This window comes from Mirounga angustirostris, unplaced genomic scaffold (assembly GCF_029215605.1).
Source record: "Mirounga angustirostris isolate CCGP_5_RB_7025 unplaced genomic scaffold, mMirAng1.0.hap1 SCAF_17, whole genome shotgun sequence".
Classification (NCBI taxonomy): Eukaryota; Metazoa; Chordata; class Mammalia; order Carnivora; family Phocidae; genus Mirounga; species Mirounga angustirostris.
In genome coordinates, this window is record NW_026991725.1 from 34150936 (window position 1) to 34174923 (window position 23988).

Here is a 23988-nt window from a genome sequence, read left to right on the forward strand (position 1 = left end):
CCTTATTTTAGTGGAACAAAAAGAGGTCCACAAAGGTAAAGTGACTTGCCTTAGGAGCCACTGCTAACTCTTTCTGCAGCCAGGACTAGAACCCACATCTCTTAGATTCTAGTGTGTTCTTCACATCAAAATTTACACTTACTGAATCTCATTAGCTTTAAATTAACTTAAAAATAGAATGTCAGTAACTTCTCAAGGTGTCACTATGTACCACCATTTCTCACTCACCCCTAATGACATTTGGACTAGATAATTCTTTTTTTTTTTTAAGATTTTATTTTTTTATTTGAGAGGGAGTGCGAGAGAGGGAGAGGGAAAGGGAGAAGCAGACTCCCCATGAGTGGGGAGCCTAATGTGGGGCTTGAGCCCAGGACCCTGAGACCATGACCTGAGCCGAAGGCAGACGCTTAATGGACTGAGCCACCCAGGTGCCGCTGGACCAGGTAATTCTTGGTTGTGGGAGGCTTCCTGTGCCTTGCAGTACGATCATCAGCATCCTTGATCTCTACCCTCTAGATGCCAGTGTCACCACTTCCATCGTCCCGGTTGTGACAACCAAAAATGTCTCCAGACGTTGCCCAATGTCCCTGGGTGGGGTGGGGGTGGGGCAAAATCACCCCAGGTTGAGACACCTTGCATATACTTCTAGAATAATTCTTTCAGAGCCAGTCTGACTTAACCTAAGGTCATCCTTTCACGAATCACACCTCTAACCTGACAGCATAGGGCTTTGCCCAGGTGTTCTAATTTCCCCTGCAGGTGTTACTCTCATTGGAATCTTGTTATTCCAGGCTGTCCATGGTCACAAGTCCCTTGCCGATTTATTGCATTCATTATTTCAGTATGCATTTGAGGATCTATTCTATGCTAGATACAGGGTATTGGGAATGCAGAGATAAGTCTCTGATCTCCAGTAGTTCAGGCTCCTGGAGGAGACAAAAAGGAAAATGAACACCTGTCAGCCCTATGATGAGTATCAAGAAAGAGGTGTATGCGGGGAGCTACAGAATTAGAGAATGCACCTAATTCACACTGAGGGTGCTCACAGGGTGATGGGTCACAGAAGGCTGCCAAAAGGAAATGACAGCTAAGCTAGCTCTTAAAGCACAAATCAGAACGAGCTTGGCCAAGAATGGAAAAGGCTTGCCAGGTAGAGGGATCAGCATACCTAAGGAAAGAAGAGGGAACCCTGGCTTCTGGTTATAGCATCAACACAGGGTGAGAAATGAAGCTGGAGGGTCAGCAGGGGACAGGTCTCAAGAAGCCAATTACGCCATGCCAAGGAGTTTGCCATTGTCTTGATGTTCACTATAAGCTGGGTTTGGGTGGTGGTGGTGGGGGGAATACATCACATTTGCATTTTAGAAAGATCTAAAGCATAGAACATTTTCAAGATGGGGGATTTTTTTTTTTTTTTTAAGATTTATTTATTTATTCGTGAGAGACAGAGAGAGAGAGAGAGGCAGAGGGAGAAGCAGGCTTCCCGTGGAGCAGGGAGCCCGATGCGGGACTCGATCCCAGGACCCTGGGATCATGACCTGAGCCGAAGGCAGATGCTTAACCATCTGAGCCACCCAGGCGCCCCAAGATGGGGGATTTGAAGCAAGAACCCAGGCCACCTCAAGATAAACCCCTGATGTACTGTCTAATAAAGGAACAACATGCCAGATTTTGCTTCCAGTTCCTTACACCACCATGGGAGGGATTCCTATCCTGGCAAGAAGAGGCAAGGCCCACGACAGTACAGAGGTATAGCTTCTCCTGCCACCCAAGACCATGGGAGGAGGAAATTGTTGGCCACCAAGGCAAGAACTTTTTCTTCTGGAACCTAAGACTTCCAAGGGAGGTTGCGTTCCCCGTGGAAATTCAAAACACATTTTTCCCATTAACGAAAAAATGATAAATTTTGCTATTTTTATTTATCTTTTTAAGTGAGCGCCACGCCCAACCTTGGGCTTGAACTCACGACCCCAAGATCGAGAGCCGCATGCTCTGCCAACGGAGCCAGCCAGCCGCCCCAGTTTTGGTATTTTTAAACGTGCGGCTCAGCCAATGTGTGGGTCAAAGGTGTTTTGGGTACGGGTATGTGAGTGAATGTGGGCACTGGCGGTGGAACATATCGTTTCTATGGGAATATGCATTACAGATGGATTTTTGGGACACGATCCGTTTGCCAGCGATGAACTCCGCATGCCACGAAGAGAAAGCACCAGCACAAATGACAGCAGCAACATGCACCAGTGGCCACCCCAGAGCCTGGCACTTAGCAGGTGCTCTGTGAATATTTGCAGAGGTGAACGGGATGCACGGACAGGGATCTCTGCCCTCACGTGCCTCTTGGTTAAATGAGACTTCGAAAACAAAAATGCCAGTTCCAAGATGTGCCGAGGCTGTGTGTGCCAGGACAGGAAGGGACAGCAAGGATTTGTCTAGAAGGACAGTGAAAGAAAGTGAGCTAGTACATCCCCGATTCTGTGGTTCCTGGGACAGAGACCCTTTGGTCTTACGGACAGAAGCTAATATGAGCCCGGGGTGACCTTATGATTAATTTTCAATAATGCCAGGACAGGAGATCAACTTAGGTAAATTAATGTTCGTTCCATCCCTTACTGCGTATTTGTTTTAAGAGCTGATTTGGTGACTTCTAGCTTAAACATGGTGGTCTTCCTCCCTCCAATGCATCCATTAGTCAGAAGGCCCTGGTTTCCTAGAATTCCAAACAAAACGGCCATAGTTTTCATTAGCAGTCATCAAATCTGGCTGAATCCTCTTTCAAAGTGCCTCTTTTTATTTTCCACTACTGACCCGACCTATCTCTAGACTCTCCCAGTTTCGACTCAACCACAATTGTGGAGGCAAATTTACCTTCTTAAAACAATGCCTTGATTCACTTACGCCCCTCAAAAGCCTTTCACCACCTCCCAAGTACCTGCGGAATAAAGTCCAAACCTCTAGTCGGCCTTTACCACCCAGTACAGTCCTCACCTGGGGTTCTGTCCACCCCCGCTTTTGTATACAAGGCAACATAGTATCCTTACTGTCTCCTGAAGAGGCTTGTCCTCATTTCTTTACTGTGCTTGGTTCACACCTCGGCAGCCTGAAACCCTCCATTTCTCCCACTCTCCCTTGAAAGCACATTTCTGAGCCTGGTCTACTCAGTGAGGTAGAAGTCTGAGCTCATTTCAGCCCACGCCCCCTCACTCAGCTTCTTTGCTTGCATGGAATCGTTCTGTGCATCTCTGGCTTCCTTGTGAAGGGGGTGGCTCTGTCTACCATGTTGCTGCCCATCCCCTAGCCATGGGCAATACACGACAAATGGATGACCCAACACCCCAGAAAGGTGCCTGGCCCATCCCAGGAGTTCAACAAATACTGTTAATTTAGCTGAATAAATTCAAGATCTCTGGTTCGTGTAATTTAAGATTACCACCTACTTTCTCCCTTAGACCGGGGGCTTTCCTCCCCCAGCAGGTGAGAAAAAGCATCTACACATTGTAACTTTGATAAAGTTAGCTTTGACACATAAAAAGCGAACTTCCTCTTGAACCCTTCAAGAAATGAGAACTGCCCCTCCCCCAGCCCCCAGTAATGAATTTCAGGTTCCTTGACAGTCATCCACCTGGATCATTTCTGCCTAAAAACTTCGCATCTTCTATTCATTTGCAAAGGTAATCTTACCTCTAGCCAGCCAAGTCACCAACCAATTGTCCAAGCGAGAAAAATGTTTTTAAAAATGGAGGCGTGGGGGGTAAAACGTCTACAGGCAGGGTTACTACAACAGGTGCTGCGCGGCAAACACGAAACACCCAAGCCGACCTTCTCAGAGAGCCAAATGCTTTTCAGCTAACCTAATGTTCTTCAACTGTTGCTTCAGGGCTTTTCGGTAACAAAAAATGCTCCCTCGCCTTGGCCCTGCCGTTTTTGGCCCCATCACTTACTACCGACTGCGTGTCTGACTTGTTTATCTGGGCGCACCCAGTCATCTCGCTCAGCGACCCAAGCGACCGCGTTTCCTTAAATCAGAGCCCCGTGGACTCTGCTCGGAACTACATTACCCAGCGGCCCCCGCGCCCTTCGCAGGAAGGACGTCTGCGCACTAAGATACTCAGTTCCAAGTTTGGAGCTTTTAGCTGCCAGCCCTGGCCCATCATGTAGCTGCAGCACAGCCTTCCCTAACGTTGCAACTGGGGGAAAAAATCACTTTCCAGTCTGTTTTGCAAGGTGTGCATTTCCATCTTGATTCCCTGAAAGTCCATCTGCTGCATCGGTCAAGAGAAACTCCACTTGCATGAAGATTGCACGCCTGCAGCTTGCATCTTTGTTGCAAAACTAGCTACAGAAGAGAAGCAAGGCAAAGTCTTTTGTGCTCCCCTCCCCCATCAAAGGAAAGGGGAAAATGTCTCAGTCGAAAGGTAAGAGCCTGTTTGCATTACTTGCAAAAATGCAAAGGGTTGTGCATGCATTTATGAATGCATGGATGCAATTTTCGCCTAGCGATTGCATTTTTAAGTTTGAGGTTTTCCACAGCTCAGTTGCATTTCCTGTTTAGTATGTGTCTTTTTTTTTTTTTTTGCAGACACAGAGAGTTCCTGTAAGGCAGGGCTTGCAGTTCAGCTGTGCATTGACGTTATTTGCATTCTTCTGCTAGGATTACTGAGCTCTTTTTGCCTTTTGCACAGTCAGGAGAGATAGAGCAGGTTGGTAGCGTCTAAATGTGCAGTGCTTTATATAATTGTAAAATTCTTTAGTATGCACACACATTATAAGTAATTTTATGTGCAACAGGAATACAAACTTTTTAAAAGTCTGTAGGTGACGATGAAAGGTAAAAGTTGAGTTAAACTAGTAGGAAATTAATGTAATCTTATATTCCTTTGGGAATAAACCGTTGCGGTGTCCGTTTTTAGCTACATTTCCATTGATACCGCTTTGAACATTAAGCAACTTTTGATTTTTAAAGGAAGTAAAGGTGAAGTGTGAATAATAACATATTACAGAAAGAGCAGACGAGAAGTCTTTCTCTTTTGAGATTTTACACTGTACACCAATTGCTTATTGGCTCACAGTATTTAGAAGCAGCAGTGAGGACATAGATGTTTTATGTCTCCCCTTTTGGGAGGTGCTTTGCATCTCGAGGGAAAATATAGGGAGAAAACTGTACTTTTAAGCATTACACCAACATGGGGGGAATGCACCGTTTCGCTGAAAATCATAATGAAATCTTTTTAAGTGTGTAATTACGTGTATTTAGACAGCTATAATAGGTCAGAAATTCAGGGTTATGGTTGTTTTTAAATTTTTTTCCTTTTTCTTAAAAAAAATTTTTTATACAGTTGTATTTTGCAGGCTTAATGTCATACTGGGGAGGGGATTAAAAAAATTCCTGACATGGCATCAGAGAGCTGAGGGGTTGCTGTCAGGTGCCTCTAGGACCCTAAGTCACTGCTTGTTTCAGAACAAATCCTTCACTATAGAGAAAGCATATGCCATATGAGAATGTATGGAGGGAAGAGGTGAGTTAGATATAGGTGAGTAAGGCTACGAGGGACACTACATGCATGGGGAAGATCTAGTGAAATTAAAGTGTCTCATAAGCCTTCTGCCATTTTTTTGGTATTTTGTTGAACCACTTTTTAATTCTGCCTGATGGGAACCACATCTCAGACCAAGAAGGAAGTGATATATGTTCTCGAGAGTTCGAAGTAGGGCAGCGTTTTCCTTGACCATTAGGGGCGAATGGAAATCTGGAAATCTCAGAGTGCTGAAGAACCTAGGAATTGGCATTATGAAGTACAGATGTTCCTTAGGAAAGAGGAAACCTACAATCTCCTAACTGAGCGGAGACTTAACAGCTTAGAATGGGCATTCTGGGCTTTGATGCATTAAAGAGCTGGCATCTAGTTACTTTGTATTTGGTATACACTCATTTATTCAGTTCAGTTTAATAGATGTATGAATATGTATGTGTATGTATATGTATGTCTTCACGTATGTGTATGTGTGATATCTATCTATCTATCTATCTATCTATACACACACACACACAAAATATTTAAAATGTATGTGTTTCCTTCAAGGAACTTACCATTTAGAAAGCATGTGTGCAAATCATTATGATACAAGATAATTGCATGGATAGTGAAAAGAAATGGCCCAGTTGGGAGTTTAGAGATGGCAGTGATCTCTCTGGAAGATAAGAAGGTTTCGTGAAGAAGATGATTTTATAGTGATCTTATCTTTGGACCTTAGGGTCTAAAGTAAATCAGGTTCCTTTTCTACTTTTTTTTTCTCTCACTCTGAAGGTAGCTCTGTTGTACTAGAGCAAGTTTCTGAGTTGGGAAACTAGAAGGTACCAGCATGGCACACTTGCATTAGGAGGGTGCCCACTGTAGATCAGCTGCTGGTGGTTCTTCAAATCAGTTCCCAGTTAGCCAAATGGTTTTCTTAATTGGGTCCTCTTTGGAAGGCAAATCTGGTGCCAATGTGAGGTGTCTGTCCAAAAGGAAAATTAGCGATAGAAGGAAGTGGATGATCATTTCAGATATGGCATGGGAGCCTTGGCCTGGACGTTAAGTGTGGAATTGGCCTAATTCGGCTACGTATTCTCAAGTGGCCAAGACATTTTTCGCAGTACCAAAGTGCTTTGTAATACTATAACCAAATGGAATGGGAGGCAAAAGTGAAAGGTGGACACAACCTCATAGTATTGAAGAATTTAACCACATGTTCAATTCAGAGGACCTTTATGAACTTTCTAGATCACTATAATTCGGTCTCCCAGACCTCTAATTTAAGGCAGAGCAGAGGCAAAAGAATTACAGACTCCCTGGGAGCTGGAAGGACGGGGCTGCTTCTTTCCAGCCTTACCAACGGTGAGATTCCGAGAAAGAATTTCTTAAAAAGAAATTTTGTTTTCCACAGTTGTAACTTTAGGTGGTATGCTTTTCAGCTTGTTTATATTAGCTGTCTGGGGTTGAGCTGACATTTTTCAAATATTAAAGTGGTAGAATGCCTTTGAGGAAATCTGAAATGTAAGTTAACAGGAAGGGCACCCAGAAAGTGCAGGAATTCCTGCACATTACAGGAAGACAAGCTACAGGAAAAATGTGTCATCTACATTACCCCGGAGAGAAAAAACTATTGTTATTAGCCATGATGATTTGAGGGAGGAAGGGAGAGAGGGAGGTGGGGAGGTCTGGCATCTCCCACTTCTGTACCTGAAAATACAGAAGTTTGACTTTGTAAGAAAGGCACTCTCTCTCCCTTCTCCCTCTTTTCACCTTTTAAAAATATTAGCTTCCCTTAGTTTAAGCCAGTCAGTACTGGGTAAATCGTGTTGGGGGAAATGCATGGAAGGCATAATTCAGAAGCATGTAGGAGTGGGGCAGGCACTCCTAGGGGCTCTTTTCCTCTGTAATTCATTCCACCCTGGGAAATGAAATGTGTAAATTTCTCATTCTGTGTAAATTCCTTTGTTAGGTTGTACCAGACAGACTTGTCATGCTTAGCCTGTAATCTGAGCCAGGATGTTTTATAACCCCGTACATCTCAGGACACAAAATCAGAATAGGTACCTTGGGTTTCCCCCGAGCTTGTTTTGTGGTGGTGTGGCATTCAGCACTTCATTCAGCTGCGTGTCAGCTGCTGGGGCTCTGAGGGGCTCTCTTGGTGGTCCATTTAATGCTGGAGTTAAAAAGGGCTGAGATTTATCTCATTGGGACTACTTTCTAGTATTTTAAAATCTGAAAGATCTATAAGGAATATTTTTAGAACCAAAGAAAAAAGTACATACATAGCACTTGTTCATTATAGAAACATTTGAAAACAAAGAAAAGGAAAATAAGAATCACTAGTGACCACACTATACATTTTGGCATATATCCTTTTGGACTTTTTTTTTAATACTTCCTGTATATGTGTATGAATAAATCTAAAGTGTGTATAGAACTCATGTCTATTTAGTTACCTTTTGTTTCACTTACGAATATACTGTGAAATATTTCCAAGTGAATATATATATGTGTGTATATATATATATATATTTTTTTTTTTTTTTTTTGAGCGGGGTAGTGGAGGAGGGACAGAGGGACAGAGAGAATCTGAAGCAGGCTCCACGCCCAGTGCAGAGTCGAGTTGGGACTTGATCTCATGACCCTGAGATCATGACCTGAATTGAAACCAAGAGTCTGACGCTTAATCGCCTGAGCCACCCAGGTGCCCCCTGAGTGAATATATTTCTACATTCATAATATTTCAGTTCTATTTGATTTACTTCAACAGAACCTTCATATTTATTAGCTTTGAATATTATGAAGTTACCATGAGGATCAGACCAGCTCGTATGTTACTGTGACTGAATACTGTGGCCTTAGGGGAAGTCCCAGGTTCTGGATATCAAATTCTTCCCCACTGTCCTTTTCTGTTCCACCTTTTAAAAATAGCTTTCTTCTTATTATAAAAATGATATACGCTCTTTGAAAACAAAATTCAAGCCAAAGAGAATTTCCTAATAAGAAAATTAAAATCACTCCAAGTCACACCATCCAGAGCTAATTACTGGTAGCTTTTCGGTAAACATCTCCTTGCATCTGTATACACATATAACAACACATATGTATCCATGGGTGCTCTTTTGCATGCTATGTATGATACTTCCAACCTCTTTTATACTTCGCCATGTATCTTGGGCATCTTTCCCTATTCACACACAGTCAGGTATCCCATTCTTTTAAATAGTTGCTTATTTTAATTTGTAAGGATGTAGCTGCTTAATTAATCTCCAGTTGGACTTTCACATAGTTCCATTTTTTTACAGCTCTAAGCAACGTTGCAAGGAGTATCACGGACATACGTCTTTGTGCATTTGCCCAATTATGTCCTTAAAATGTGAATTCCTAGAAATGGAAGTGTTAGGTCAGAGGGCATGGACATAGTGCCAGATTGCCCTCCAGAGACCTAACACAAATTCTTATTCCCATCAGTGTTTGGGAGTGCCCGTTCTCGGGTTTAAGCATCACGGTAAATATTGCCAAATAAATTGCTCTCCAGAAAGGCTATGGCTACTTTTTTTCATCCTAGGTCTCATAATGTGAAAAAAAACCTTTGCCAATTTGATCAAAGATCTTAATACTTTACTGTCATTTGCATTTTTTAGTAAAAAAAAAAAGAAGTTGAATTTCCCCCCCTTTTTTTTTGACATTTGTGTTTTATGTGTTTGAGTTTTTTTCTCATAAAATGTGTCTTGAAATTTTAATTTGGGGATCAAATTATTTCCGGAGTTAGGACAGAACATTCCAAAATTGCAAAGCTTAGGTAATCATGGTTTGAGAGTTGGGTCCTATGTGTCTCAACTGTTTAGTTCCCTGGAGAGTTCTAATTTTAATTTTAACCCAAATGTCTTAAATAAACATCACAGATTTCATAAATTCATTTTGTTATACTTTATATAGCTGTCCAGATCCATATGAAAATAATAAGAAAAAAGTGTAATGATCTGATTAAAATTCCAGTCTGGGAAATAACTAACTTCTGGACATTTCTGCATTTTCAGTTAATCTCTACAGGCAAAAGTAGCTTTTCTTTAGTTTCATAAATAATTCTTACATAGCACCTGGCTGTGTTCTATGCACTGTTGCAGAAAAATTGCCTTTTTTTTTTTTTAGCCTCATGTGCAATCTTGTGCATCATAAAAGGTGGTTTAGTTTATGAGATTTGTTAGAAGAATTAAGGCTTGATGACCTCCCAAATTAGATGTCATTCACAACGTCTTTTATCATAGCCTTCTTTAGTGAATGTGCTTATTTATGCATCCTGATATTCAGTGATAGAATTTAGAGCTAGGAAAGGAGTCTTTTTTTTTTTTTTAATTTTTTATTTATTTGAGACAGAGAGCATGAGAGGGAGGAGGGTCAGAGGGAGAAGCAGGCTCCCCGCCGAGCAGGGAGCCTGATGCGGGACTCGATCCCGGGACTCCAGGATCATGACCTGAGCCGAAGGCAGTCGCTTAACCGACTGAGCCACCCAGGCGCCCAGGAAAGGAGTCTTATAGTCCAATCAGCTCATTTTACAAATGAATAAACTGAAGCTTTTCAAGAAAGCAGTTTGCCTGTAGAAAGAGCCAGAGGTGGAACTTAAGTCCCCTGATTCTCTGTCCCAAAGCTCTTTTCACTAAACCACACACAAACACTAGTAATCCACATTTATAGAGCTTTTTTTTTTTCCCCAGAATCTTTAGCATATTTCACACTTTTTTGTTTAGTTTGTTTTTGAGGGGAGCATGCTGGAAAAGGGGGCTGACAGGCCAAACAGCAGGGATTCTTTTTCTGTACCCAAGAGATGGTGATCCATGAATCATGGTGGTGGGGCTTCTCCCCAGTTCTCTGCCAGGGGATATTTTGCAAATACTCTCATTTTAATTCCCAGCGCTTACACTTATACAGCTGCGCGTTTTAACCACTGTAATTGTTATTTGCCTTTTATGGACGATCTCCAAAAGCCCCTGCTGGGTAGCTAACATCTCTTCTCGTACAACTTTGCATCCCCACCTCTTTTAACATTGTGCTTATAAATAAGAAGTGCTCAATACATGTCTGACAGTTAAAGTATTTTTAATCAGGGGGGTCTCTATCACTTCCCTCCACATTTCATCAAAGGTTTGGGGTAATTAAATTATAAGGTAATTTTCTTCCTCTGCTGCCCTGTTTCCATTAATATTCCCATTAGATCTTTGCTTCATTATTTGGAAGTTTTAAGAATAGCATAAGTGGCAATTTAGATGGCTAAAGCAGTGTCATTTCTCCTACCTTCATCCTCTAGACAGATTTAGAGGTGGCCTGATCCTTGGCTAACTTTTTCTTTTAAAAATATGCGGAACTAAGATGAGTTGTCTAAAGAAGCCAATGGGACAGGACTGGAGTGAATTCCTCCATCCCGTGATGGTTTCAGGAGCTGTTTGTAAGTTCCCTCAGCACTTGAGCCTCTGAAGGGTTGTCCGAGATAATCTGAAAGTTTTCAACAGCTGGTGGCTCAACGACAAAACAGGGAACTCTGCACGGATAACCCCCAAATGCGACAATTCCCCACATCCTCCTAGCCTACCGCCGCTGTCAGTGCTGCCCCCCTTTCGCCCTGTCTCCTCATAGGGTCTTCCTTTCCTCAGCTGGTCCATACAGTTTGGTATGCAGCCCATAAAACTCCTCTTTCTGCATTGACAGGATATTCAGGTTATAACCTAGTCACATGACGTCTATCAAAGCATCGTAATGGAGTCAACTCAGTTGTGAGTTGAAGCATTAAATAGACCCTTGCTAGATAGCCCATTGTCTGTTTTATATTCTAGTCTCTCTATTCCTCCTTAAGTTGGATAGTTGGATTGGGATCAACTTTTTTTTTTTTTTTTACAGACCATTAGCTGTAGGTCTGGATGTTGATCTAAGCCCACACCCCAACACCCCATGCTATCATCATCCTCATCCTCATCCTCGTCCTCATCACTTATACTATGGGATGTGTTATGCTTTTGAACTTCATGTGTTACGCTTTTGAACTTCACATAAATCCTATGGGGATAGATACTATTATTGTTAATTTACAAATAGGGAAACTGAGGCTCAGGTGAGTTAACTTGCCTGTGGCTGGATAAGCAGTAAACGGCAAAGGCAGGATGCAAAGGCAGGCCTGTCTGACCACAGGGCCCATGCTCATTATCAGGGAAATTGCAAACTATAGCCTCACCTGTGCTTAAGGATAGCCCATGAGCTAAAATGGGAAAAACAACCCAAAAGAGTAATATTTCATGACACATGAAAATCATATAAAATTCAAAGTCAGTGCCTACAAATAAAGTTTTATTAAGACACAGAGGTGCACATGCATTTATATGTTGTCCGGGGCTGCTTTAACCCCGACAATGGTAGAGTTGAATAGTAGTGATGGAGACATTATGCCCCACAAAGCCAAAAATAGTTACTGTTTGGCCTTTTTCAAAAAAACGTTTGCTGACCTTGCCCTTTATGACTTTATTCAATCAGGTAATGGAATCTTTTCATGATGGGGCTTCCATATTACATTCCTCTTTGGCTTTAATTGGAAGTTGTTAACCTGGACAACTACTCCACCAGCTACCTCTGGGGCCCAGCCCACAGGAAATGTCTGAGTGGTGCTTCTCCTGGTTATGAGATTTGTAGACCATTGCTCATTTCCGCCGAACTCAGCTACTGGTCTCCGGCAGCCCATCCTGGGGTCCTTTCCCCTCAGCTGTGCTCTTCCTGTTTGCTTTAGATTTCTTTTCTTTATTTCCCCTCCCACTGAGAAGCTGTTCATTCATTCTTCCCCTTGTCCCTTCCTATCTCACATTTTGTTGAAGAAGCAAATAAAGTAAAAACAATTTCTCACTACCATCGTGGCCTGGCTTTGTTGATCATGATCATGAGCCAGCCCAGAGGGTCCATCATTTCTTTTGTGTGGAGAGAAGTTGGAAGCTTCCCTCCATAGTAAGATAGCCTCCATCTTACCTAGATAGCTTTTCGTTTTTCATCTCCTGTGAAGGTTAGAGCTGGTGGATCACATTAACCTCCCCACCCCTGGGTGGACGATTTTGTTTGGGGAATGAGTATCCTTTTGCTTACAGAGTCACTTAAACTGTGGGTATTGTGTGTATTTAGGAAGGAGAGTCCTGGGAAATGGTCTGCAAATGAAGGGAGGATAGAGGTGGGATGGAAGCTACATGGAGACAGAGTAGCTTCAGTAGGATGAGCCCAGATTTGCTCACCATATCCAGAATGAGTTAAGTTTAAGTCATATACAGGGGAGTGCTACAATTCCTACTCTCCTAGATGGTAGCAAGGCTGCAGATTCTTTCTATATGTGAATTATCTCATTCTCCCCTTCCTAGAGCCTGGTGAGGTGATGCCCCATTTTGTATATCAGCAAACTGAGGCTAGAAAGGTCAAGGAACTTGCCTTTGATGGAACGTTGACAGTGGCAGAGCCGTGGCTTTAATCAAGGTCTGTCTGACCCTAGAACCTGAGCTCCTGGCTACTCTACTTGAATTGTTTCCCCATAAGACATTTATGAACCCATTACCCAGAAGACATGGTTGTTGATAGAAAACATGAGTAGATTCCATGTGAATTTGTCTACACCGGGGCTGGGTATGGTTATTAGGAGGGGCTGGCCTGTGGCTACCTATATAGAGGTTCCTTTTGACGTGTTCCTTTAAGCCTCTGTTGTCATGGGATAGCAAGTCTGACTCATTCTGAGCGTTAAGGTTGAATTCCAAGTACAAAGTACCCATCGGTAGAAGGAAGCTGGTTACAACTGGTCTACTGATAGATACTGTACAGACAGGAAGTTAATGTTAAACATCAGTAATGAATATTGATTCCATTAGCTGTCTTATGGGCTGTAACTAAGCAGATCCAAACTTCATGTGTTTCCCTGCACATCTAAGTTAAAAAAATTTTTAAATCAGTAGTAAGAACATGACCAATTTGGCACCATACCTAAGAAGAGGCATACTCTAACCCCTTTGTGGTTTAGCGATTTCCTGTATTCCTGGTTATTTCTGTGTAAATGTAACAGGTGTTATTTCCTTGAAATTGTGAGTGGACCTACATATCCACTGCTTTCCTTTTGTACTGGATGGTGTGGAAGGAACTAGAATTCTCTCTTTTTGTGGTGGAGGAGGCAGCTGGGGAAGTGATGGATGAATTCTCTCTCTCGACTCTCTCTCCAGCCAAAGCAGGACAGTCATACCTATGTTTCAGTTGATTCCCAGGATCCCATGTGGAAGCCATGGGAATAGATGGTCTAGATGTTGAGGGACGAGTTATTTATTCCCTTCCTAGATTCTCCTTGCTCCAATCCCACATGGGACGAATGAGTTGGAGATAAGGGTAAGGCTAGAATCTGAAGAACCAGTGGGAACAGAATGGTAAAGAATATGGGAATTATTTTAGAATGAAGGTGCAGAGACAGGCTCTCTGTGCTATTTGAAATCTTTATAAGCATTTTCTCCCCACTTTCTTTACTCCTTCTTGTGCCCCAAACTCCATTGCCATTTGAAAAACATAATCCCAGAGACTATGAACATACCTAAAGAGAGAACTTGAGTAAGGGGTTTGTCCAGACTAATTCAACCAGTAAAGTTGGGATCGATGGTTACCTTTAAGACATTGAGCTTGTGGAACTAGACAGGGGTGCATTGTGCTCTGCTCTTCTGCTTATCGCTATGAGCCTTGAAAAATCTATTTACCCTCTAGCTTTGATTTCCCTACCAGCTACATGGAGAGACTGACACTCATTCACAGGATTGTTATGAAAATTAGGCAAGGTTTTGTACGTCATGTGTTTTGGCCAGTGCTTGGCATCATTTATTCAACAAATATTTATTGGGCACACTGCTGGGTTTGAGGCGTTTTGTTATCGCAGGCTCACTATGAACATAAATTTGCTCCCCTCTTCCCTTCTGTCTAGCCTTAAGAAACTTATAGTCTAGTAGGAGGTAAGAAAAGCACAGAAATGTGTAGAATAGAAGCTAGCATCCTAGCTATGTCCAGGAGAGATACTGTGAGTGGGTGCGTCCAAGGGATGAGAAGGAGCTCAGGGAAAATTTTTACCATGAGTGTGCAAGTGTCAACCTGAATTTCAGAGTTGATGAGGAAATTGTGCCCGAGATCCAAAGTCGGGATGGAGAAGGAACCTTGACTTCAAGTATCCAGGGGCACCAAGAGAATGTTCATGTAGGCACCACAATTCCTTGGAAGGATAAAAAACAGATGTCCAAGCAGAGTATCTGAAGCTTAAAAGACCTCGCTTGTGTTTTCTAAGAATTCCTGTTTTTCTTACCAAGCTATATACTGTTGTTATTACTTATGATCATAATAAGTTAATAAGTGGAATATATCCTCTCTCATGCTTTTAGAGGTTGTTTTTTTTTTTTTTTTGGATTGTGGAAACTCCAGGAAATCCAGAGGTTAATAGTTAAACAAGTATATCATATCACCTGGGTTTATAGGCACACTGTAATTATATAAGCAAGCTGTTGGTTCAATAATCAACGTCTAGCTAAGTCAGGGAATATTTTCCAGAGCATGGCCACAGCTGTAATTTTCATTTTTTATAACCTGCCAACCTGCCTTTTCCATTTCTTAGTGCTTTTCCTTTTTCTAGAATCATCAGAAGTCAGTTAGAGAGGAAAACTGTTCAGTGCATTCCTGGATTTTACTTCCCTTATGGGAGGTGTTCCAGAAGGTTCTTTGTTTTACTGAAGTTATTCTTTCTAGCAGGATATTGGGTACTGGCAAGAGAGTTCATAAATTTTGTGTGTGGGTATTTTTGATTTCAGAAAAATTCCATTTAAAAGATAAATATATGGAAACAATTGATAGGTTAAATTAACTAGTCTTTCATTATCTTGGTTTAAAAAACACAGTGACCTATGGCTCTGGAGCTCACAGTAGGCTCTTTCTCAGTGTAACCAGTCCTTAGTCACCTGCTTTCTCCTCAGTGACTTCATTCAGCACAGGGTCAGTAGAGTGGGTGAGGTGGGTGGGCCGACTCACCCCCATTCAGAGTCAGGAAAGACACAGGGCAGTTTTTGCCTTACCTTGCTGTGTGGTTAAAGAGCATGTATGACCCAGCTAGGTAGGTAGGACCTGCCAGCTATATCATCTCATTTGAGTGCTTGCCAGGTCCTCTTGCTTGGGGCTTTGATCCTGATTGAGCTTCCATTTTTATAGGTAAAGTAGGAAAGAGATGCAGATTTAATTCTGGAGTTGCTTTAAGAAGGAGATCGAGAGCTCCTGATACATTACGGTTAGAATAACTTTTTCCCATCCCAAATTTCAATCTTTTTTTTTTTTTTCCTGGTGTGATCTGGCTAAGGACAAGAGAGTCAGCATTGGTTAGGTAGGGGGTGGTGGCGGATGGTCAGGAGAGCTGGGGGTGCAGAGGACCATATATTTTTTAGTTGAATAAAAAACACAGGGGCGCCTGGGTGGCTCAGTTGGTTGAGCGACTGCCTTTAGCTCAGGTCATGATCCTGGAGTCCCGGGATTGAGTCCCGCATCGGGCTCCCTGCTCGGCAGGGAGTCTGCTTCTCCCTCTGACCCTCCTCCCTCTCATGCTCTCTGTCTCTCATTCTCTCTCTCTCAAATTAAAAAAAAAAAAAAATCTTAAAAAAAAAAAAACAAAACACAAATTGGGTGGCTCACACAATAGGAATTTATTGTCTCACAGCTGTGGAGGCCAGAAGTCTGAGATCATGGTGGTGGCCAGGTTGTTCCTTCTGAGGGCTGGGAGGGAGAATCCATTTCATGCTTTTCTTCTAGCTCCTGGTGGTTTGCCGACAATCTTTGACATTCCTTGTAGGCATGTAGATGCATCACCACGCTGACCTTTGCCTTCACGAAGTTCGCGTGGTGTTCTCCCTGTGCGGGCGCATGTGTCTAAATGTCCCCTTTTTATGATGACACTGGTCGTATTGGATTAGGGCCCCCCTTAATCCCATGTGACCTCATCTTAACTGATGATGTATGTGATGGCCCTATTTCCAATAAGGTATTTTCTGAGGTACTGGGGGGTTAAGACTTCAACATAACAATTTTAGGGGGACACAGTTCAACCCATAACATGGGAAGGTAAACATGGCAGCACGCGAATGCTGCTCTGTGTGATGCGCACAGGATTTCTGGTACAAGCTGCAGCTGGGATACCAAGGAACGTAAATGGTCTAACTTGACCTGGGAAGATGAAGAAAGCAGTCGGTAGGGGGAGGACCTTAAATTGGTAATAATGGAATTTTAAGTGTGGTTCTTCTCAGGAGGAAAGCAAGTACAACAAGAGGCTTGCCATCTGGTCTGCGAGCAGACTACCTGCTCTTCCTTCTGATTTTCTATTGTTAATGACAGACTGGCTGCTTCTAAATTCGGGGGTGTTAAATTGGAAAACACACACACACACACACACACACGCTGTTGCTGTATTGATTTCCAAAACTTAACTCATGTTTGGAGGCAATGAGATCTACTAAATGCTTTCAGTGGTTGTCACAGGCGGCTTTCATGGGTAGACACAGAGGTGGTGTGCTTGCTTAGAGGTTGGGGGAAGAGGGTATCCTTCCCTTTGTAACACGTGGTTCTAGGCCTAATGAAACAAAGCTTAAGAGGGAATGGGAGTGAGTAAGAACCAAGGATCTGTAACGAGGCAAAGCTTATTTTTAGAAAAGGCCTGTAAGCCTTTAAACAACAAAAAAGTTCTACTTGAGTGTTACCAAGCTCTTAAAAATTGATTTTTTTCTTTTTTAAGAGCGAGAGTGAGCCTGCAAGCAGGGCAGAGGGAGGGGCAGAGGGAGAGAGAAACTTAAGCAGGCTCCACGCCCAGTGTAGAGCCCGACTCGGGGCTCGATCTCACGACTCTGAGCTCATGACCTGAACTGAAATCAAGAGTCTGACGCTTACCCCACTGTGCCACCCAGGCGCTCTTAAATATTGGTTATTAACAAAAGGTCTTTTCAACTCTATGTATACTTACTAGAGTTAATAGCTTTATTTTCTTAATGTGGTTGGAGTATGTTTAGCATAAAATCACGTATGAAAATACTAGGATCCAGCTTGAGTGAGAGGGCACAGTATGGGATGAAATTGTCAGGGCATATTGCGAGAGGTGGGGTGGTTGGGGGTAAGGTCAGTGGGAAGGAACTTTCCCAGCTTAGAACAGACAGTCCATCCTCTGTTGCCCAGCTAGGGTGTTGATGGTGGCATGCTTCAAGTATGGGTGGGTGGGGGGCAGGTGGGCACCTCAGAAAAAAGCTGCAGGAAGGGAAAGTGTCCCTCAGAGCTCGGTGGGTGGTCCTGGGACAGGCAATCCAAACGGCAAAAGGGCAGGTGGGCAGCAGAAGCGAGGCAGAAAGTCAAGTATTCGATGAGTCAACGTGAAAAGGGAAGAAAGAAATAATAAACAGGGAGGGAGATCCGTTGGAAAACAGGGATCGGAGAGTCAAAGGGTCCAAACAGCCAGGGTGCAGAATTCAGGCAGGACTGTCTGTGCTTTCCCTCCCATATGAGCCCTGCACATGAGAAATGAGTACGCACCTCACCTGTTTCTTGCAGCTTTGGAGGGAGTCTTGGTTCACCTGGCTATTGCGTGATGCACTCACAGGAAGCCTGTGGAGCTGGGTGTAGAAGGAGATGCGGGAAAAGAGCAGCAGAAACTAGTTTGGGGCTTGTTTGAAACGAGCCCAGACTGATCTCCACGTTGAGTACCTGCACGCAGCTCCAAGTGGGACCAACAGAGTCAGAGGAAAACAGGAAATAGTGAATCAGCTGGATTGTCAGGCTCCTTGGTTTATAGACTGAAGCCGGCTACTGGTTTTCTGTCTCAGGTTCGGAGGTGAGCGTGGTCTTAGGGGAGACAGCAGCCCCGAGTCCTAGGCATCCAATTCTAAGGCAAAGCTGGGAAGCAGAAACGTTAAGTGCGGGGTGGGTGGGGTGGAGGGGAAAAGCTTGTGTGATCTTCTGTCCTCAAAATATGTCAGGGGGATGGAGAGACTCAGTGTTCGCTGAAGCCTTTGGGCAGATGTCAAGAGACTGGTAGGATTTTTCTTCCCTTTGATCCAGCATTTCTGTTTCGAGAATCTATCCTGTAATAACTAGTGATTTTGGAGTGCCTACTATGTGCAAGGCTTTGTGATAAGCACTTTACTTATTAGCTCTAATTTTCATAAAAACCTGAGAGCAAGGTAAAAGTACCCCCATTTTACAAAGGAGGGAATTGGAACGCGGAATTAATAACCTGCCTAAGATCAGAGAGTTAGGGGCTTGCAGAGCTGGGATTTGAATCTAGTTCATTTAAATTCCAAAGTTCATGTTTTTTCACTATGTAACTGCCATGGCAAAATAGCAAAAAATAGAAACACCCTACTACATAATAATAAAGGAATAGCTTCAGTTACAGATACCTACCTGATATGTAATAGGTTATGGAGACAGAGCAATAATGTTAATGGGAAGACACTTCTGGCCCAGGAAGAATGGATATAGATACGTAGAGTGATTACACATATATGTAGGTGTTTGTGTCTTTGTATTTTATTTTACCTCAAGTCAAAGTGTTTTTATCCAGGACAGTTTCATTGAATCCACTTGTAGGAGGTATAACTGAGCCTGGTAGGAACTAAGAAATTCATTTTCTGACTCTCTCTCTGCTTGCTCTCCCTTTGAAGGGGCCCTTATTCTGTTTTTCTTGGAGGGTCTTTTCTGTTTTGCCCTGCAGACTCATCAATAGGCATGTAGTTTATTATTTTTTAATTTTATATTTTTAAGTAGGCTCCATGCTGGACAGGACTTGAACTCATGACCTTCAGATCAAGACCTGAGCTGACATCAAGAGTCGGCCGCTCACCTGACTGAGCCACGGGGGTGCCTCTCTGCACATAGTTCGAAAGAGCTATTAGCCCTGTATCTATATGACTGTAGTTTCGGTACCCACCATTGTTTGGCTAGTTACAGTCTCTGGTCTGAGATCAAATTCTCTATCTTGCAAAGGAAAAATAATAACTGTAATGAAGAGTATCTGCTGGATTGGCTGGCCCTGAGTCAGGTGTCCATCTCTGGGGGCCTGAGGAGTCAGCACACGGCCCACTGCTACTCAGCAGTGCTGTAAGCACGGGTCATCTGAGTAGGGGGCCTGAGTGAGACAGAAAAATGGATGGACTTAATAAGCACGTGGGAAGGAAATCCAGGAGAAAATGAAAACAATGAATATGGCTTTAACGCGAGCGAAGCTTTGACCGTATTTGTGACCTCTGGAGTTTGAATCATTCTTTTAGTAACAAGTCATTATAAGTTTGCCTACTATTGGGCGCCTGGGTGGCTCAGTCGTTAAGCGTCTGCCTTCGGCTCAGGTCATGATCCCAGGGTCCTGGGATTGAGTCCCACATCGGGGTCCCTGCTCGTCGGGAAGCCCGCTTCTCCCTCTCCCACTCCCCCTGCTTGTGTTCCTGCTCTCGCTGTCTCTCTCTGTCAAATAAATAAATAAAATCTTTAAAAAAAAAAAGTTTGCCTACTATTAATAATAAGGAACTTGGTTAATGAGGAAGGAGCTGCGTCTCCTCAGAGTCTCTCATAGTCTCTGTGAGTGGAAGGGACTCAGACCCTCTACGCGGCCCGTCATCTGTTCTGTGGTCGGTTGCCTTAATGAGGAGCAGTAATACTGTCCGGTGAACAGAGTCTGTGCCCTTGAACTGAAAGAACAACACAGAAAAGGTACGCTGGTGCTCTCTCTATTGGCTAAGTGATAAATACAGGATTCGTTTTCTGGTGCTGTGACAGTTGCCCGAGTATGTGGGACAGAGAGTTTGGGCAATAGATACCTGGCAAGATGGAAAGAGTTTCCAATCATGGAAGGCTGCATCTAGCAAGGATCTCAGAAATCATCTAGGTTGAACACCTCATTGTATAGATGAAGCGACTATGGCCCAGCAAGCTTGAGTAACTGAAAAGGTCAAGGTGAAAGCAAAGTAGATCTGGAAGACAGATCTCCGACACCCACACTTGGACTGCTGTTAGCATCCCAGGTGCATCCTGATGCAGAGTCAACCTTTGACTCTCTGGGGAGCCCTTATACTCTTCCTATAAAGACAGAAACTAACCCCTGAGGCTTAAAGATAAAAAATAAACAAGAGCATCAGGCACAGTGGAAATCAGGACCTCTGTTTATTCAGTGGGGCATCCGATGATTGAATGGGTCTTGTTCAATCATGCATGCAGCCATTCATCCATTTATTCATTCTCCGAACATTTATTAGATGCTTCTCTGTGTGGTTCATGGCCGAGGCACCAGGAAGTGTGTAAAGAGACGCTTCCTACTTGCAAGAAGCTCAAATTCTAATGGGGAACAGATGTGTGGACCCACATTTGTGATTTCATGATAGCTCAAAGGAAAGGTGATTATCTGCTTAGATCTTGCAAAGTGAACGGGAGGGTCGGAGATTGGGGTGGGGAGACAAAGTGGATGCAGCTCTGGTCTGTGGGGCAGGGTGAGGTGAAATCCAGAAGCTCTGTGTGGTTGGAAGGTAGGGGGTCATCTCACACAGCAGGGAGAGATGATGTGGGAGAAATAGGCAGGGGCCGAGGTATGGAAGGCCTTGCCAATCAGAAGGCATTCGTTTTTCGTTGCCTGACTCCCATACCGAGTACCAAGCACTACTGAGAAAGGGTTTCTTCCAGCAGCTAGATTCATATAATTTTGTATTTTATTTTATTTTTTAAAGATTTTATTTATTTGACAGAGAGAGAGAGAGAGAGACAGAGAGAGAGGGAACACAAGCAAGGGGAGTGGGAGAGGGAGAAGCAGGCTTCCCGCCGAGCAGGGAGCCTGACATGGGGCTCAATCCCAGGACCCTGGGATCATGACCTGAGCCGAAGGCAGACGCTTAACGACTGAGCCACCCAGGCACCCCTAATTTTGGTATTTTAGACTCAACTATGCATCTATGTCCCTTAGCAACAGGTTTTGTTAATATTCCAAGCTCGGTATGAAATGGAGAGCCAAATTAGCATAGAAGAGCTTTCCTTTGTCAAATCTAGGACGAACTTTCTTTATCAGTTAGAAAAAGAAAAGACATTAACCTTTATAGGGAAGAGAGTTTGCCCGGGTTGATTTAGTATTAGTGGTTTTCTTTACCATTTGATGACTCAACTCATCATGACATTTTGTTGGCATATCGTCAACTTGCACTTGGCTTTGTTCTACAGGGCATGCCTTGAGGTCTGATGATGGAGTTTTTATTCATCTGGGCATGTCTCCCACCCTGCTGTTTTGTTTTTTAGCTAACTAACTTGACTTTCCTGCCTGTCACGACCCCAGGAGCTTGCCTTCCCCCTCCATTGCTTCCTCCATCAGGTCAAGTGCGTGCTGCTCACATATGAGGGCCTGCTGTTCTGGAGGTTTTCCGGAGCAGAAATCCCAACCTATGTGTTCTAGAGTTCGAGATTCCAACTGCCCGGGCTTTGGAAGTCAGTCTTAATCTGTGAAGCAGAGGAATATTCCCTGGTTCCAGAGTCTTACAAAAGTGCGGGAGGGAGCACCCAGGTGGTGATGGAAGGCAAAACCAAACCTGAGGTGCTCTCTCCACATTTCATAAGCAGTTCCTATTATTTTTGTGTTATTTTCAGCTTTTTAAAGAAAGATTTTATTTATTTATTTGAGAGAGAGAGCCCGAGAGCATGAGCCACAGGAATGGGGGGAGGGTCAGAGGGAGAAGCAGACTCCCTACTGAGCAGGGAGCACCACGTGGGGCTCAATTCCAGGACCCCGGGATCATGACCTGAGCCCAAGGCAGATGCTTAACCGACTGAGCCAGCCAGGCGCCCCTAAACTTTTCTTTTTTAGCTTAGAATTTCCCAAGTTGTGTATCCATGGCCTTGTATAGTTCTTAGCAACAAACTTAGCAACACATCAGAGAAAAAAAAATTAACTGCTTATCTATATTTTTGGTTGGATTTGTGATCTCATCTACCTCATCTAACTTGCTTGAGCCTCAGTTTCCTCTCCTTGTAACTGAATGGTCAGTACGTTCTGTTGTTTTCAAGAAATACCTGATTGGGAGGATGCCTTAAGGCTGAACCATGGGGAGAATACAGAGATACGGTGCAAATACAGAAGCATAAAATGAAGATGGGCGAATGCCAGCAGATGAAGTATTTCAAACATTTTTACCTTCCCTCCATTCCTGTTGGGCTCTGGAAAACCATCCACGCTTTTGTTGTTTTGGGTAGAAGTTTGGAAGAAATTAACTACTTAAACCTGTACTTTAATAGTAACCTGAGTTTACGTGTAAGTGGACACATGTTTGTTCTCCAAAATGCATTTATCTGTTTTCACTCTGCTAAGAATAAAAGGTAAATAATGGAGATGGCAGAAGAACCTTGTTCTTTGTGTAATAGTTGTAAATGCGAGGCTATACGATCCAGTAAGTTTATGAAGTCTTCACAAAAAGGACAGAATCAGCTTTATGGGTTGGTTTGGATCCAATGTTCCTAAAAGTTTGAAAAAAATAAAGAATATATTCCAATCATTTGGAATTGATTTGAAAGAATAAAATAGATGGGCTGCCATCAGTGTTCGATTGTTCGACTACAAACAACACTTTAAAAGAAGTGAACAGCTGTCTCACTTCTCTGTCCTCTGTGGAGATTTAGCTTTGGAAAGATAACAAGTTTGCAAATTAACAGATCTCATCTACATTCCATCCCCTTTCCCCTGGAGCTTCTGCCACTCCAACCCCACCCGCTCTGAGAGCCCAGGTCTTTGGTTCTCTGGAACCAAAGAACATTTGATTCCTTTTCCTCACTGTTGGATATGTTAGTAATTAGGCAGTTTTGAAGCGAGAATGAATGAAGCAGTGCTATCATATGTTTTTAGTTTTATGATAATGACTCCACAACAAATATTTCTCATTTATTTTTGTAAAAATGACTCGATGGGGATTTTTGCTCTGGTTCATTATAGATTGGGAAAAAATGGGAAGAAACACTTCTATCCTGTGTACTGTTTTATTCGCAGAGCCCTGGCTCAGTGCCTGGCACATAGTAGGTGCTCTAACAAGTAGTGTTTGAATAAATTATTTATTAGCCGTGTGCCAGCTGAGCCTTACGCAAACATGGAAAGTGAACTAAGATGGCCTTTGGTGGATTCACTTCTCAACTGAGAACTTCTCATCACACCTGTAGAATCCTCATGTGTATCTGTTTTTTATTGTGGTAAAATACACATAGCATAAAACTCACCATTTAAATAGTTTTAAAGTATACAGTTCTGTGTTTTTTGGTAGTCACAAGGTTGCGCAACCATCACCGCTATCTAGTTCCAGAACATTTTTATCTCCACAGATGGAAAGCAGGCCCCCCACACCCCAGCCCCTGGCAACCACTAAGCTACTTCTGTTTCTATGGATTTGCCTCTTCCAGATATTTCCTATGAATGGAA

At 43.1% G+C, this 23988-nt stretch overlaps 2 protein-coding genes across 2 annotated transcripts in view; one reads left to right on the forward strand and one right to left on the reverse strand.

Moving 5' to 3' along the window:
- Window positions 1–4007, reverse strand: part of ABCA5 (ATP binding cassette subfamily A member 5) — a 129677-nt gene extending 125670 nt beyond the window's left edge. The window contains exon 1 of the mRNA XM_064582435.1: window positions 3679–4007. The gene's annotated coding sequence lies outside the window, so the exon portion shown is untranslated. The remainder of the gene's footprint in view (window positions 1–3678) is intronic.
- Window positions 4008–4100: 93 nt separating this feature from the next.
- Window positions 4101–23988, forward strand: part of MAP2K6 (mitogen-activated protein kinase kinase 6) — a 116198-nt gene continuing 96310 nt past the window's right edge. Inside the window, exon 1 of the mRNA XM_045888561.3 lies at window positions 4101–4412. Coding sequence (XP_045744517.1) covers window positions 4397–4412 — 16 coding nt within the window. The 5' untranslated portion in view covers window positions 4101–4396. The remainder of the gene's footprint in view (window positions 4413–23988) is intronic.